The following is a 14,857-nucleotide window of genomic DNA, read 5'->3' on the forward strand; positions in this document are numbered from 1 at the left end:
GGTTGCCATTTCCTTCTCCAATGCATGAAACTGAAAAGTGAAAGTGAAGTCACTCAGTCATGTCTGACTCTTAGCGACCCCATGGGCTGCAGCCTACCAGGCTCCTCCATCCATGGGATTTTCCAGGCAAGAGTACTGGAGTGGGGTGCGATTGCCTTCTCCATGTTGCTCAGTTGGTGGCCACAAAACAAATAAACCAATGAAAAATAAGAGAAAACCAAATTTTGATACACCCCTTTCTGCAGAAAAATTTCATCTTTCAAAAAGCTTAATTTCTTATTTAAATAAGGAATATAAAAGTGTGTGTTAAGTGGGTGTCTGGGGGTGTATGCATGCCCTTAGTATTGGTATTTAAATGAAAATAATAGGAAAAGGCTACTGTTTATTTGAGAAGATGTGGGTGTCTATAAATTTAACTGCCTCTCCTGAAATATAGACAAAATTTTTTAAAAAATGTGAAGTGACAAGAAATACAGATGAAAAGGAAATGAAGTATTAAATTGAGAATATTAAGTAATAGAAAAGAAGTTATTAGTAAATACACAATAGGAAAGATACATCATGAAAAGACACTGTGATAAATTGGGTGGAGTAAACTGTGGAAACTTAGAGACTTGTATTGAATAAAAAGGTGAATCAGTTCTCAGTACGAATATCTAGTTTCTGAATCAGGAACACAACACAACGAAAGTAAGCAGCTTTCTCTGGGAAGAATTAATTTTTCATCAACTTAATCTCTGCTGAAGATACAGAACCAGCCATAAGTAGATGACTTAGTTTTCCTGGAAAGAAGAAAGTACAGGAGAGAGTATTATCTAGTAGGTCTAACTATCAAATTAGTAAAAACTGCACAATTGTGTTGATTAATTACTCCATAATGAATATAAATACCAATTATAATATATAATTAAACCTTTTCTCACTGATGGTTTAAACTCTGTAATCTGAATAGTGGAAATGATACTGAGTGCAGGATAAAAATCTACTTTCCTACCAAATAAAAGGGGATCACATCTAAAGGAAATAATAGCAATGCAGCAATGGGAAAACGTGTCCTCTATTTTTCCTGCTCTAATATCTGTTGCTATGAAATATTTGTACAACATGGAAGATAGCCAAATTATGTGTTCATGCTTACACTATTTATTTCAAAGTTAATTGTCATCAGGTTTAGGAGGTTTTTGTTTTTATTATTTTAAATAAAATATTTTAAAGTTTCATTTTACAAGTATATTTAAATCTAGTATTTCTTCTATTTGATAACAGAAATCTAGGATCACCACTCTGGTTCAGACAGACACACATACACATTCTCATTGTTAAAAATCTCTTTAAGGTGTTTGGGAAACCTAAATTAAACAAAAACAATATACAAGCCAACAGAAAATAAGTACATTCCATCTTCTTTTCATGTCTTAAAACCAAAAAGTCAGTTTGAGCCACTATAAATGCTGACCTTAAGTTCATATCCCCAGATAAATTTTAACTAATCACATTCACTCCTCTTATCAATTTAAAATAGCTTTTTGTTTGTCTACTTAATCTACTGCTTCCATCACAGGCAAAAATCCATGAAGTTTCCTCATTTTACTAAACTTGAAACATATCTCAACAAGAAAACAGGCCCATGTTTAAGTCTTTTTAGTCACAGAAAAATAATGAATTTTATCATTTAGTGATTACACTACAAGTAAAAATTGCACATAAAATCCTAATTTTTATAGATAATTTTCATCTCTTTCCATTAATAAGTATTTCAAAACTTCACCAAGGTTTTCATGACTCTCTTCTCAAATCCACCTCCTTTGTCAGACAGAACACCTCACCTTCCACATCTCAGAGGGCTGAAGGAAGTCTTTTCATCAGCCCACCTTCAACAAATATATCTCATTCCTGGTGACAAATAAAGAGCAAGAGAGGTGAGGACTATGGAAAACTAAAGAAGTTCACCTTATTTTAAGTATCCAGGAGCACTTAAACTCTACTTCATAGGAGGAATGTTGTATTTTCTTCCATATCCCCCATTTTGCAAATAGTGAGTACCTGTTGGCTCAGTTGTAAAGAATTCACCAGCCAATGCAAGAGATATGGGTTCAATCCCTGAGTCAGAAAGATCCCATGGAGAAAGAAATAGCAATACATTCCACTATTCTTGCCTGGGAAATCCCATTGACAGAAGAGCCTGGGGGGCTACAGTCCATGGGGTCGCAAAAGAGTCAGACACGACTTAGCAACTGACAACAATAACAATGCATATTTGTAGAATGTATAAATTTATGAATAAGTTATTCTTTGTATTGAGTAATTAAGTCATTTTTCCTACTGAATGAGCATTAGTCAGTGATTCTCCTGTACTGAGACCATCAACATCATCTTATAACATGTTTGAAATGTAATTTGTTGGCCCTTACGGTAGAACACCTGTAATACAGCAATCTGTATTTTGAAAAACTCTTCAGGTCACGCTGACACATTGAAGTTTAAGAACTACTGTCCTAGGTTATTCGGAGAAGGCAATGGCACCCCACTCCAGGACTCTTGCTTAGAAAATCCCATGGACGGAGGAGCCTGGTGCTGCAGTCCCTGGGGTCGCTACGAGTCGGACACGACTGAGCAGCTTCGCTTTCACTTTTCACTTTCATCATTGGAGAAGGAAATGGCAACCCACTCCAGTGTTCTTGCCTGGAGAATCCCAGGGACGGCAGAGCCTGGTGGGCTGCCATCTATGGGGTCGCACAGAGTTGGACACAGCTGAAGTAACTTAGCAGCAGCAGTTCTAGGTTATTAATGGTTAGATAAAAATATAAAGATACATTTTAAATGAAACTAAACATAAAAATAAAGTTAAAATTTTATGGTATCTTATTCTCACAGTTATTTTCAAAAGTGAACTTTTTCATTTAATTTCATTAAGGTACTATAAAAGGGACTCCATCATCTTTGAAATGATTAAAAATATACTCTCCAAATCCAAAGAGAATTTTTACTTTTATGCTTACTAAAATAAAAATTTGAATTACTCTGAAAGCTTTGACTGAAGCAAAGTCTATACACAGAGAATACAGTTGGTAATTTAGGCAATTATCTAGCTAATTTAAGCCAGTAAAATGTATTCGTGTGCTTTGGACTCAGTATTCTGAACAATTGACACATAAAACATGTATCTTCCTGAATAGCTATGTTACTCCCTCATATTTGTATTTCAGTGCTCAGACCTCAAGCTAAGGAACAAAGACATTTTCTGTAAAGCTGGTTTATAAAGGGCATTCACAATGTTTTTACTATTCTCCATTGGAGCTGAAAGTCATTCTTTAATTCAAAGATGAAGAGCTGTGGTAGTAATATAGAGTTTCCCACTCAGCAAGCATTACTATAGAAACAATCCTTTATTCAGATGAATTTAATTAAAGGTTTTACAACATAACTAATGTTTACTATTATCATGTGTTTGGAAGTTTCCTGTTTTAAAAGATTAAATTTGACATAGAAAAAGGAACCATGACATTGTTGCTAAAAGAAATCTGGGAAAAGTTCAGTCATAAGTTGCAATCAACTTTATATCATCTCCCCCTCCCCCCCCAGGATTTGGGCAAAATACATGTTTCTAAGATCAAGATAATTACTAATCATTGAAAAAATTATGCATTATCCTTTTGTTAGCAATGAATGTTAATGACAGCCTAAATGAGCATGTCCACATCAAAGTCCCTGTGTGCATACCGTTTGGAAGAATTTGTTACTTAGCAACACCCAAATTAGGGACAGTCCCTATTTACACAGCATGAGGGTAACAGGTGTCTGTACCATTTGTGCTCAGAACACTCCATCAAAAAGTTCCTGTTGATTGCAACAACTATTAATACATGGTCATCTTGGGTCAAACTAGGTACAAATGTCATTACTTTTGCATAACATGAATGGACTCTTTAACTTGGCATTTTGAAAAGAAAGAATTCTATAAAAGAGAAACAAAATAGCAGTATTGTAAATCATACATCAATTTATTAAGCAGTTAATACTGGAAACCCGTTTAGGTATTTATAATTCTAATGTGTTTGATTTCATTTCCAATGCCTCCTTGTGGAGGGATTTTTGACCTTGGGTGGCTAAGAGCAGTCCACCAGCCTGTCCCACTTTCTGCCTTATCTCCCTTATTCTAAACTTGTGTTTTCTGCTTCTTCGCCCTCAGGAGGAGCTAGCTAGGTTGGAAGCAGTGCTTCTCAGACATAGTCAGCCTTTGTGAACTTGTTCCAGAAGTTCTCTGCTGCTGCTGTGACTCCTGTGGCTATTCTCACTCCTGCTACATCAGTAACTTCCCCTGATCTCCACACACATGATCTTTGCACATTCCTTCAAGATTCCTGTCTTGTCCTGTACTTAATGCCTTACTGTGAAATGTTTCTTTTTCTCCAGTATCTCTCACCCCAGGAAATGTCCCAGAAGTCTAAGTCTTTCAAGGCATTACAGATCACATCTGCTCCTTTAAAGGGTCCCAGATTTAGTTGCAGTTTTACCAGGTTGATGGACACCTGGTGACCTTTTGTTTTCACGAACACCAGGACTGCACTGGCTTCACTGCCCCATTTGTCACCCACTAATCAGGTTATCCAGGTCAGTACTGAGTTCACTCTGAATAATGTTTTTTTTATTTTTTTCCCCCAGTCAAACTGCTAGCTGCTGCCTTCTTTGATAATACTATGGGTTGCTCTAGCAGCCCATGGGCGTCATCATAGACTCCTAACACATTAGTAAGTTAGACATCTCCCCTCAGGGTGCCTCTGTGGAAATTTCTTCCTGAAAAGGAAAGTCAGATATTTTAATTATTTTCCCTGTTTCTCCCATCAAATTTGATATGTTTCTCTCTCTGACTCAGAGATTAAAATTATATTTCTCTGCACATCCAGAGCTAGTTGGCTGGAGAAAAGTCCCACAGTGATTTTAAGGCTTCCAATTTAAATGCCAGATGTGTGAATACCCTGGTTATGGAAAGATACATTGATATTAATTCATGAATTCTTTTGTGTGATAGTGAAAGTGAAAGTGACGTCACTCAGTCGTGTCTGACTCTTTGCGACCCCATGGACTGTAGCCTATCAGGTTCCTCTGTCTGTGGGATTCTCCAGGCAAGAATACTGGAGTGGGTTGCCATTTCCTTCTCCAGGGGATCTTCCCAACCCAGGGATCGAATCCGGGTCTCCCGCATTGCAGGTGGATGCTTTACCATCTGAGCTACCAGGGAAGCTTACTCAGATCATCATTTTTTTCAGACCCTAGACTGACTGTCCTTCCCCATCTGTACCATAGGCACTGTGCCTGACACTCCGCTCAAGGCAGGGACAGATGCAGAAAATATTGGCCCCTGCAGGTACACAGCTCCATCCCTCACTGGGAGTTGTAGTCAAAGGCAGGCACCTGCCTTATCCAAGGTCATGGCCCTTCCCATGGGATACCTGTAACCAGTGACTAGCTGCAACAGGGAGATACCTGACTTCATTTTGGCGTAACTCTGAAGGACAAGTCCAGCTCCACAGCGCCCAAGAGAACAGGCTGAAGTTTTAGCTGCGTTTTTGTATCAGTTTAAATAACTTCCTCTGACCAATCCTGTCTTCTTTTTTTCCTTTTAGGAGTATTTCCTGAGGACGCATCCCCAAAACTCTTTTGCACAGTCTGTTTTCACAGATCCAATCAAGATACTTCCCAGCACTCCAAATGCTTTGTGAGGGGAAGTATCTCTGGCTGTGACCTTCACAACCCTGCCCCCCAGCCCCGTATGCACACACACATGTCCTCTACGTACCCCACTTTAGTCTCTGGTTTGCGTGACTTCTTGAGAGTAAAATGTTTCCCACTTTTCAGTTTATAATCCAGCTAAGCAGAACCAAGCAAGGGTAATATCTTTTAATTTATATTTAACTTGAGTTTAGTAGTAAAATGATTAAGTAGTCAAAAGTTCTAAGAGTTTGTGGAAATTATGTGAAATTAAACCAAGGGAATGGGGAATCTATAACTGTGAGGAAATTCAGTGATTTAGCAATATATTGAGAACTTTTTAGGAATGTTTGGGTTTTCTGCAAGAAATGTACTATTTCTAATGTTCCTAGGTATAGTCTTAAGTTAGCATCTTATTTCATGTCAAAATTAGCACAATAGTTTTCTTCCAAATTTTAGATTAGAATCAGCTCTGGCTGAGTGAGGGAGGTGAGGAGAGAGAGACAGAGAAATAATTCAGATTGGTAAAAATTTCTCAATTTGGTAATTTTGATAAAACCATTTCCTAAAGTCCCATTATTGCAGGAGATGATAGAAATTTAGTTGTGATCATTGTAATTCTGTGAGAACTATGATTAGCTAAAACTAGATGTAAAGAAACTCAAAAATGTAAGGAATATTTCTTAAGAGTCAGCTAGCCCTAGAGGATTCTAAGGGAGGTTAGTGGAAGAATTTCAGATGGAGGAGATTTTGTTATTCAACATTTGGGATTATAAAAAATGTGTGTATGCATTTATCTACATTTATTTAGAGGAGAGATTTATGATTCTCAATAGATGGTTGTGTGAATATTTATGGAACAAGAAAGCATGAAATCTGGGGTAAAACTGAAATTAAATCAAGGAAGCTGCTGTTTTATTTTGATTTTACCACCCTGATTTCCTATTTGACCCTGGGAAAAGTATTTAACATTTTTTCATATATAGATTGAAGTCATAATTATAGGTTTCAAAACAGAAGGACACTGGGAATATCTGTATCTTCTTGGTTGAGATGTAAACAGCTCTTATTTAAGTGTTAACACAGGGTGTATGAAGATGCAGCTTACAAATTTATATTCAGCAGTTTCATAGAAGGTACATGTCCTGAGAAAGACATTGTCATGATAGTTAATTATAAGTTCATGTATAGTAGAAATATCTCTCTCAAGTGAAAAATGATGCCTTTAAACAAAATTACGTTCATGTCAGTAGTTTATCAATACATATAATTGTTTTCGGGAATGTGTTAAAAGATGTATAACCCCCCTGCCCCGATTCTATTATTATTTCAGGCCTATTGAACGTTTTAGTAGATAGTAAGCTAAATAGTATCTCTTTTAGTTATTCAAATTAGAAAGCAAATATATTAAAATATGGAAGCAACTTACAAGGCGGTTTTTTAGTGTTAAGAATCATAAGATTATACTTATCTGTGTTTTATATTTGATGCCTGAAAGTGTTAGCATTGACCAAAATTCTCAACGTTTATTCTTTCCGGATGAACTGAGGTTAGACAACTAAATCTGTAATGCAATATAACATGGTCATATTAACCTAGTGATGCAGAAAAGACCATCTGTACCACCTTGGATATGACTAAACTGTAGGAGCAATCTAAATGCCTTGTGCAGTCATTAATTTAAGAAAGGCAGGGAATTGTTTTTAAATGTGGAGGGTAATGTAATGGATGAAAAATGAATAAAAGTAGGCACTGACCTCAGTGCATTGTAATAAGCTTGCAGAATTGATTTGTAAACTGCTTTATAAGTCAATTCCAAGTGCATTAAAAACTAATCAAATGACTTTGATGCAGTTCACTGATTTTTAACTTGGCAATTTACTTGAGCATATAAAAGTTGTTAGTAGCATTATATAAGAATGTTTGCAAAAGAGATACTGTGATGTACTGTTATTTAATCATATATGCAGACATTGGTTACTGTCACCTACTAATTAATCCAGAGCTTAATGTTGAATGTACCTGGAATTTGTGCACTGTGTCCTGTCTTTTATCAGAAAGATAAATTCTATTTCAATTATATTTGCCACTGTTAACTACTAGCACACAAAACCTAACAGTAAGAATTTAGCCTGCTTAATTCTAAAATTTTCTATAATCGGTATTTTACATAAAATTTACTAGATGATGAGGAGTTTGAAAACACTTCTTTGTATGCTGTAGAATCAGAATGATAGCAATTAATAACCTCTGGAAAAAAGGTGACTTAATTGCATGTGTTGTATCAGGTATAAAGGGCATGATATAAACTTCACCATTTTCATCAGCTATTGGATTCTACTCAGTTATTTTGATGAATATGAGTAAATACAGTTCCAGGAGGCTATGTATATATGCTAAGTTGCTTGAGTTGTGCCCGACTCTTTTCGATCCTATGGACCATAGCCAGCTAGGCTCTTCTGTCCATGGGATTCTCCAGCCAAGAATACTGGAGTTGGCTGCCATGCCCACCTCTGGGGATCTTCCCAACTCAGGGACTGAACCTGCTTCTCATGTCTCCTGCATTGGCAGGCAGGTTGTTTACCACTAGCACCACCTGGGAAGTCTACTAGGAGGCAAAGATGGTCTACATAAGTTGGTCAGAGCAATTGAATATCGTAGTTTTTCCACAGTCAAAACTGAAGCACATTATCAGTTTAGGATCTGCTGGTGAAAATTCACTTACCATGCTCAAGCATTCTGTTAGAACTGGGATTTGGTGAGCAAAGTAGACAGAGGCCCTGCCTACAGTCCACTAGGGAAGAGAAATGTTAATCAGAAATCAGTAAGTGTACAACTATGAGCTGTTGTGAAAATTACAAAGGTGATACTAATAGTTCTGAAGGAAAGAAGAGCTTCCCATAGGAAATGACTTTGGAGCTAAAATCTGAAGGTTGTTTTTATAGATTATGTATAACTGAATCACTCAGCTGTACACCTGCAACAGCTGCTGCTGCTGCTAAGTGGCTTCAGTCGTGTCCAACTCTGTGCGACCCCATAGACGGCAGCCCACCAGGCTCCCCCGTCCCTGGGATTCTCCAGGCAAGAACACTGGGGTGGGTTGCCATTTTCTTCTCCAATGATGAAAGTGAAAAGTGAAAGTGAAGTCGCTCAGTCGTGTCCGACTCTGTGTGACCCCATGGACTGCAGCCTACCAGGCTCCTCTGTCCACAGGATTCTCCAGGCAAGAGTACTGGAGTGGGGTGCCATTGCCTTTTCCACACTTGAGACTAACACAACATTATTAATCACAAGACTTCTCTGGTGGCTCAGATGGTAAAACGTCTGTCTACAATGCGGGAGACCTGGGTTCGAGCCCTGGGTTGGGAAGATCCCCTGGAGAAGGAAATGGCAATCCACTCCAATACTCTTGCCTGGAAAATCCCATGGACAGAGGAGCCTGGTATGCTACAGTCTGTGGGGTCACAGAGTCGGACACGACTGAGCGACTTCACTTTCACTTTCATTAATCAAAGAACCTGCCTGCCAATACAGGAGAGGTAAGAGACAAGTATTTGATCCCTGGGTTGGGAAGATCCCCCAGAGGAGGGCATGGCAACCACTCCAGTATTCTTGCCTGGAGAATCCCATGGACAGAGGAGCCTGGCGGGCTACAGTCCACAGGGTTACAGAGTCCAGACACAACTGAAGTGACTTAGCACACACACATGCATACTCCAGTATAAAATATTTTTTAAGAAGAAAGAAGTGCAACAGATTTCCATAAAAAGAAAATCCTAAAGGATGTACTGAGTAGGAAGAGTGAAAATTATCAAGCACAAGGAAGCCCTGAATCTAAAAGAAGCATAGACCTCTGGAAGAATTATAAAGTTCATGTGGCTGGGTCCAAGAAAGGAAAGAGGAAAAATCAAGCTCCAGATAGTAGAGTTAGTATTATCTTCATGCCCAAAGCAAGAACTTACTGGGAGCAGTAAAAGGTTAAGCAACAGTCTATGTGGTCAAAAGTTTTTTTTTTTAATATATAATTTTTAAAGGATAGACAATATAATGCAAATATGGAAAATGATATGTATCTTATTGTAAGAAATCCGGTGAACCTTGATTATCTCCACAGAGTGAGAGCAATGGAGATAAAGAGAAGTGAAAACATTAAAAAGATATTCAGGAGGTAAAATGAACACAGCAGATTAATTGGATATGAAGGATGGAGTAAGACGGAATAGTAACTACTGGAGTAGCACTCATCTCAGGCTTATACAACTAGATGGACTATGATGCCATTGACTGAAAAAATAGGGGTTGGATTTTACTACCAATAAGTTTATGTGTTTATTAGCTAATATTTTAATGTTTAATATTTTAATGTTTTTATTTAGTTGCCCTTCTAAGCATCAGCCATTCTGAGATACATATAACATTCCATGCCATATTCTTAGATATTGGTACAAAAACTAATCAAGGCAAAGAAATTCTTATGTTTACAACCCACTCTGAAACCCAATGTTTTTCAGGAATTCCAAGCAGAATGAGGACCGTTTCACACACAGTTAACTCCACTTTTTCACGTCAACGCTAGACTAACAATATCATCCAATATAAATCTTTTAGAATATGTCGGGCCAACTCCTTACTCCAGCCTCATTCCCTTTCCTCCACTTCCAATACTGTGGCATCCTCCCCTCCATAGACCTCCCACACACATGCACTCTAATCTTTCCTGTGTCTGGCCCTTTTACACATAGTATCCCATCCCTTCTTTTTCTTTCTAAACTGTACTCTAATTCTGTTTCCCTTTAAGAAAACGGATGTATAGTGAACATATTTTGTAATTTATTAAAACAAAAAATCATCCAAATAATGCTTTTGTATCAGTGGAGTATATCTAACCATCAGAAACATGGTAAAATCATTTCACTATTTTCTTACAGCTTATATGATAATTTATATCAGTCCCAGAGACGTTTTCTACCATAAACCACATTCCAACTCTAAATGACTTAAGCATTTGTTAATAACTTTTTACATGCTAGTTAAATATGTGTCAGCAATGTTTATTTGTTTGTTTGAAGGGATATATATCCTTTGTCCTGTAATAATGCTCTTTCCTATCTCCATTTGTAGGGAAACTTTTTGGGTTCAAATTCCCTGGTCTGAGAGTTCTCACTTACAGAAAGCAGTCCTTACCACAGGAAGATCCTGATGTGGTAGTGATTGAATCATCTAAACACAGCGACGACTCCGTAGCCATGAAGCACTTGAAGTCTCCAACAAAAGAAAGCTGCAGCCCCTCGGAAGCAGATGACACAAAAGCCTTGATACAGCCCAGCAAGTGTTCCCCCTTGGTGAATATCTCTGGACCTCTTGACCATTCCTCTCCTAAAAGGCAATGGGACCGACTCTACCCTGACATGCTGCAGTCAAGTTCCCAGCTGACTCATTCCAGATCAAAGGAAAGCCTTTGTAGTATACGGAGGGCTTCCTCGGTTCATGATATAGAAGGATTCAGTGTCCATCCCAAGAACATATTTAGAGACCGACACGCCAGTGAAGGTATGTTAGTAATTTTTTTAATACGGAAACTTATATTAAGGGGTAAGGAAACGTAATTTCTGTATTGTGTTTAATTGCAACATTAATCCTTATATTGTGAAAAAGAAATGTGAGTAGAATCTATTAAAAATACCAGTTCTACAGAATTGTTACTGATTTCCTCCTTGAATCCTAGTGACTTTTTTTTTTTTCTGGCATTTTTATCTGAGGTAGAATGATAACTATTATCTACTTACTTTATGGAGTGTTAAATAACTAATGCTTAACATAAGATCTGTTTAGGTGATAACACTATCATCTCAAACATAATACATTGTGCTGCATTTAGTAAATAGTCAAGAACTGGTCAAAAAGATCACTGGTGCGCGATCATAGGACTATTTTACTGACCAGCTCTTTCTGAAAAGAAAAGGTGTATGAAATATGATATACTGAGTGATAAGAAAGCTATACGCTAATTGGGGGTAGGGAGGAGATAGGAAGGGGGAAGGGGCTCAACCAAAAGCAACATGAAATGCAAAGTCAAAATTCATTATTTCTCTCTGCCCTCTTCAGGACAAAAAAAACAACTCATCATTAACATGATAATGATAACATTTGTTGAGTATTTACATGTGTGAGATGCACACATTAACATTAACTCATTTAATTCTTATAATAACCTTATGAATTAAAATCTATTATTAAGTCCAGGATTTAATGGATGAGGAAACTAAGACTTAGAGGCATTCCTGGTGGCTCAAGAATCTGCCAGCCAATGCAGGAGACAAAACAGACTAGGGTTCAATCCCTGCATCAGGATGTTAGGAAGCTTCCCTGGAGGAGGGCATGGCAATTCACTCCAGTATTCTTACTTGGAGAATCTCATGGACAGAGGAGCCTGATGGGCTACAGTCCAAGGGGTTGCAAAGAGTTGAACACAACTGAAGTGACTTAGCATACAAGGCTTAGATATGTTACATAAATATCCGGTCCTAGGTTATGAAGTACCAGAAAGAGTTAGTCTCTCAGTCATGCCTGACTCTTTGCAGCCCCATGGACTGTAGCCTGTCAGCCTCTTCTGTCCATGGAATTCTTCAAGCAAGAATACTGGAGTGGGTAGCCATTCCCTTCTCTAGGAGATCTTCCCGACCCAAGGATCGAACCCAGTTCTCCTGCATTGCAGGCTCATTCTTCACCATTTGAGCCACCAGGGGAGCCCTTTCAAACCCAAGACTGGTCGCCAGAATCCACAATCCATCCATTCAATGTAGTTCTTCTTTGATGCATGCTTCACGAAACCTTACTGCAAGGAAATGTTGACTCACTGAAACTTCTCCAGGGAGGGCCAAGGTTCAGGGTACCTGTCATGGTCTGTGCATGTGTTGGAAAAAATTTCCAGACAGGAGGCAAAATGAGAGGAGAATAAACTGTATTAGAGTGGAAGACACTGTTAGAACAGTGGCTGGCTCAAGGGAAAGGCAAACCCTTTCACAGCTGGGCAGCCAATTTTTGTAGTCTCAAGGCAGATAAAGTTTCTACTGCAATGGTGGCATTAGGTGATTGGCCAAGATGAAAAAAGGCGGATAATAGGATAGGTACTTTACCTAACTTGGAGTCAGGGAACTGGCTGGTTTCGATCCAGAGACTCATGGCAACAGTTCCTTGGTCAGTTCCAGAGATTTTTAACCTCTGACTTTGGTACAGGGCTCCACACCTCTGACCTTGGTATAGGGCTCCACAGTACCCATTGCATGGATATATCAGTCTCACTTTCTACAGATTTGGGTTCTGGAGAGGCCCACTGTCCTCTCTGTGGTATTTATTCCTGTGACCACCTGTCATCATCCATGCTGCTGCTGGTTTTCTTTTTAAAACATAAATCTGATCATGGGGCTCCTTAGTGTAGGGTACTAGACACTTATCCAGCTGTCCATAGTTTTTTCAAGCTTCATTTCTAGCCCCGGCAAGATCTCCTCCCCTTCTATATACTCAATTCTAAACCTGCACAAAAATAATCACCTTTTCCCAAAAATATCTCGTGCATTTTCTTCCTTCATCGCTTTGTTCTGCTGGGAATACTCAACGTGCACTTTGTCCCTCCTCACACTGCTACTCATAGCCATAAGGACCCGTTTCTCCTTTCCAAACCAGAATCAAATGGTTTCATACCTAAAAGTGTATAAAACAGTGTTTACATATATGATAGCGTTTCTTATTATTATTTCTTATTATTCTACATTTATTCCACATTTTATGTCTTTCGATGCTATTAGATATACACACAGATGATGATGTTGTTGAGACCTTCTCTAGGACTGAACTTCTAGCATGGTTGTCTCCATGGCTTTGGTTTCAAGCAGTCACCTATTTTGCGGCAAGAACTCAATAAGCATTGATGTGACTTTAAGAGCATCGTGCTCATGAATTTTGTTACAGAAGCATACACATCAGGCAATAATGAGTTATCTATTCATTAGTACTCTGCAATTTAAGCAAAAATCATAGGATTGAATCATGTGAGGGATCTCTATTTAAAGAGTGCAGTGAAGTAGAGAAGACAGAAGAGGTGAAAGAAAATGAATTAACAAGAAAAAGCTCAAAGAGAGATAAATCAGTATCACAGAAATAAAAAGAACAGTTTTCTGTAAGATGGATTTGATATGGTACAAGAGCAATTAGCACATTGATTTTATTCTGTCGCCCAAAGAATGTCAAAAGGAAAAAGGAAAATAAAGTCAAGAACAACTTTCAAACCCGATCATTGTCTAAAACTCTGTACCATCTAGTCACATCATGCTCACTATCTCCTGACTAAAAGAAACTTCTGAAATTTAGTCTTTAAGCAATAGATCCTATAGCTGAATAGCAGTAAATCCAATATAGTAATTCAAATGGCCAGCATATATTTTAGTCAGTCCCACTTAGTGTAGTCTTCTTTAGCAAACATACTGACTTTTCAGAGACTGGCCTTATTGCCTAGAACCTGAGTTACAGTGCAATAACATTCAGAAACAATATTAAATGATGCATATTCAGTGCATGGTACAGACTTAACCTGTGTTTTGACAGCAGTACTAAGTTAGATCGGATTTCATGATTTAACTTTATTGTTTTCAATTTTATGTAGTCTTCATTTAGCACACACTTACTGATGCAATTATGGGAAAAGGATGTGTTAGTATTTTGGGTTTCTCAGTTCAGGTTCTATTTATGGACAGGAGGGACAATTGAGATCATCCTCAATTTTCTTCTCCTACCCAAGCTATGTTGTTTTCAGAAACTGTATCATTTTTTTACAGATGCTAAAGTCGGCTTCTGACTACCAATTGATAATTCAGAAGGTATTTTGTACTTCACCATTAGAGCAATTTTAGATACAAAACCTCTCTTTAGTATAGAAGAAACTATAGTTCCTAAAGCTACGTAATTTAATATGCTTTAGAAACTGAGGCATTGATAGGGAAGATGGAAAGCTTTCAAAACTTGATTTTAATTTTATGACTATATAATTATTTAATGGTTTCAATTGTTGTCTCTTCACTCAAGAAGAAAATTCCCTCCTATATAGGTTATTTTATAGAACTTGAAATAATTTGCAAATATATCAGTGCATATT

At 37.8% G+C, this 14,857-nt stretch overlaps 1 protein-coding gene across 1 annotated transcript in view; it reads left to right on the forward strand.

Moving 5' to 3' along the window:
- KCNH7 (potassium voltage-gated channel subfamily H member 7) overlaps nucleotides 1-14,857 on the forward strand; it is a 512,879-nt gene that overhangs the window by 364,758 nt on the left and 133,264 nt on the right. The window contains exon 4 of the mRNA XM_052662434.1: nucleotides 10,831-11,259. Coding sequence (XP_052518394.1) covers nucleotides 10,831-11,259 — 429 coding nt within the window. The remainder of the gene's footprint in view (nucleotides 1-10,830; nucleotides 11,260-14,857) is intronic.

Source organism: Budorcas taxicolor, chromosome 2, assembly GCF_023091745.1.
Source record: "Budorcas taxicolor isolate Tak-1 chromosome 2, Takin1.1, whole genome shotgun sequence".
NCBI classification, from domain to species: Eukaryota; Metazoa; Chordata; class Mammalia; order Artiodactyla; family Bovidae; genus Budorcas; species Budorcas taxicolor.